This window comes from Otolemur garnettii, unplaced genomic scaffold (assembly GCF_000181295.1).
Source record: "Otolemur garnettii isolate 467f Iridium unplaced genomic scaffold, OtoGar3 scaffold00039, whole genome shotgun sequence".
In the NCBI taxonomy this organism is placed as follows: Eukaryota; Metazoa; Chordata; class Mammalia; order Primates; family Galagidae; genus Otolemur; species Otolemur garnettii.
Window position 1 is genome coordinate 6639356 of NW_003852434.1, and position 1056 is coordinate 6640411.

The window sequence follows — 1056 nt, forward strand, 5'->3', positions numbered from 1 at the left end:
TTTTTTTTTTTTTGAGACAGAGTTTCACTTTGTCGCCCTCAATAGAGTGCCATGCCGTCATAGCTCACAGCAACCTTCAACTCCTGGGCTTAGATGATTCTCTTGCCTCAGCCTCCCAAGTAGCTGGGACTACAGGTGCCCACCACAATGCCCAGCTATTTTTTTGTTGCAGCTTGGCTGGGGCCGGGTTTGAACCCACCGGGTATATGGGGCTGGTGTCCTACCCAGTGAACTACCGGCACCGCCCTCAAATTATTCTCTTTATCATTATGCCATATCAGTGGTTCTCAACCTTCCTAATGCCTCGAACCTTTAATACAGTCCAAAGGGGGTGTGACCCACAGGTTGAGAACCACTGTGCTAAATAGTCTCTCATCAGCTACTATAATAATAACTACACAAAACTTTAATTGGGATTGTACTTCTGAAGACAATTCATCAAAAATGAATCAAGCTGTAAATTAAATTCGAAAAATTAATCAATCTCAATGCATATTCAACATTTATAATTTGACATAAAACATGGCTTGAGTTTAAAAGTCCTACTTTAAGTTTTAAAGTCCTATCTCAGGAATACAAGGCAAAGATGGAATTTCCATTTTACTTACTTGCTTCCACAAAAGCTTTCAAAGCTTCTAGTTGATCTGCTCCAGATAGTTGAATAGCTTTTTCCAGGATCTGACGATACCTGAAACAATATCAAATAAATACAGTGTCTGAGAGCACTGCATTGTCAAATGCAAACTTAGCGGTTTATTCATTAACTTTTAACTTTGATGTGTATTTATTCATTTCTATTCTCCCTGGTTTCTTTCATAGTGCTCTAGTTTGTGGTTTTCTTCAGAGTACACCACAGTTTTTGCTGTTGTTCTTGTTTTTGTTTTCTTTTCTGAGACCAAGTCTAGCTCTGGCTAGAGTGCAGTGTCTTCTTAGTTTACTTAACCTCAAACTCCTGGGCTCAAGCCTTCCTCCTAACTCAGTCTCCCAAGTAGCTGGGACTACAAGTGTGCCCCACTCAGCTAATTTTTTCTTTTTCTTTTTTTTTTTTTTTTTTTT

At 39.1% G+C, this 1056-nt stretch overlaps 1 protein-coding gene across 1 annotated transcript in view; it reads right to left on the reverse strand.

The window, feature by feature from the left end:
- Positions 1-1056, reverse strand: part of COPS4 (COP9 signalosome subunit 4) — a 48001-nt gene that overhangs the window by 33931 nt on the left and 13014 nt on the right. The window contains exon 2 of the mRNA XM_003790038.3: positions 609-688. Coding sequence (XP_003790086.1) covers positions 609-688 — 80 coding nt within the window. The remainder of the gene's footprint in view (positions 1-608; positions 689-1056) is intronic.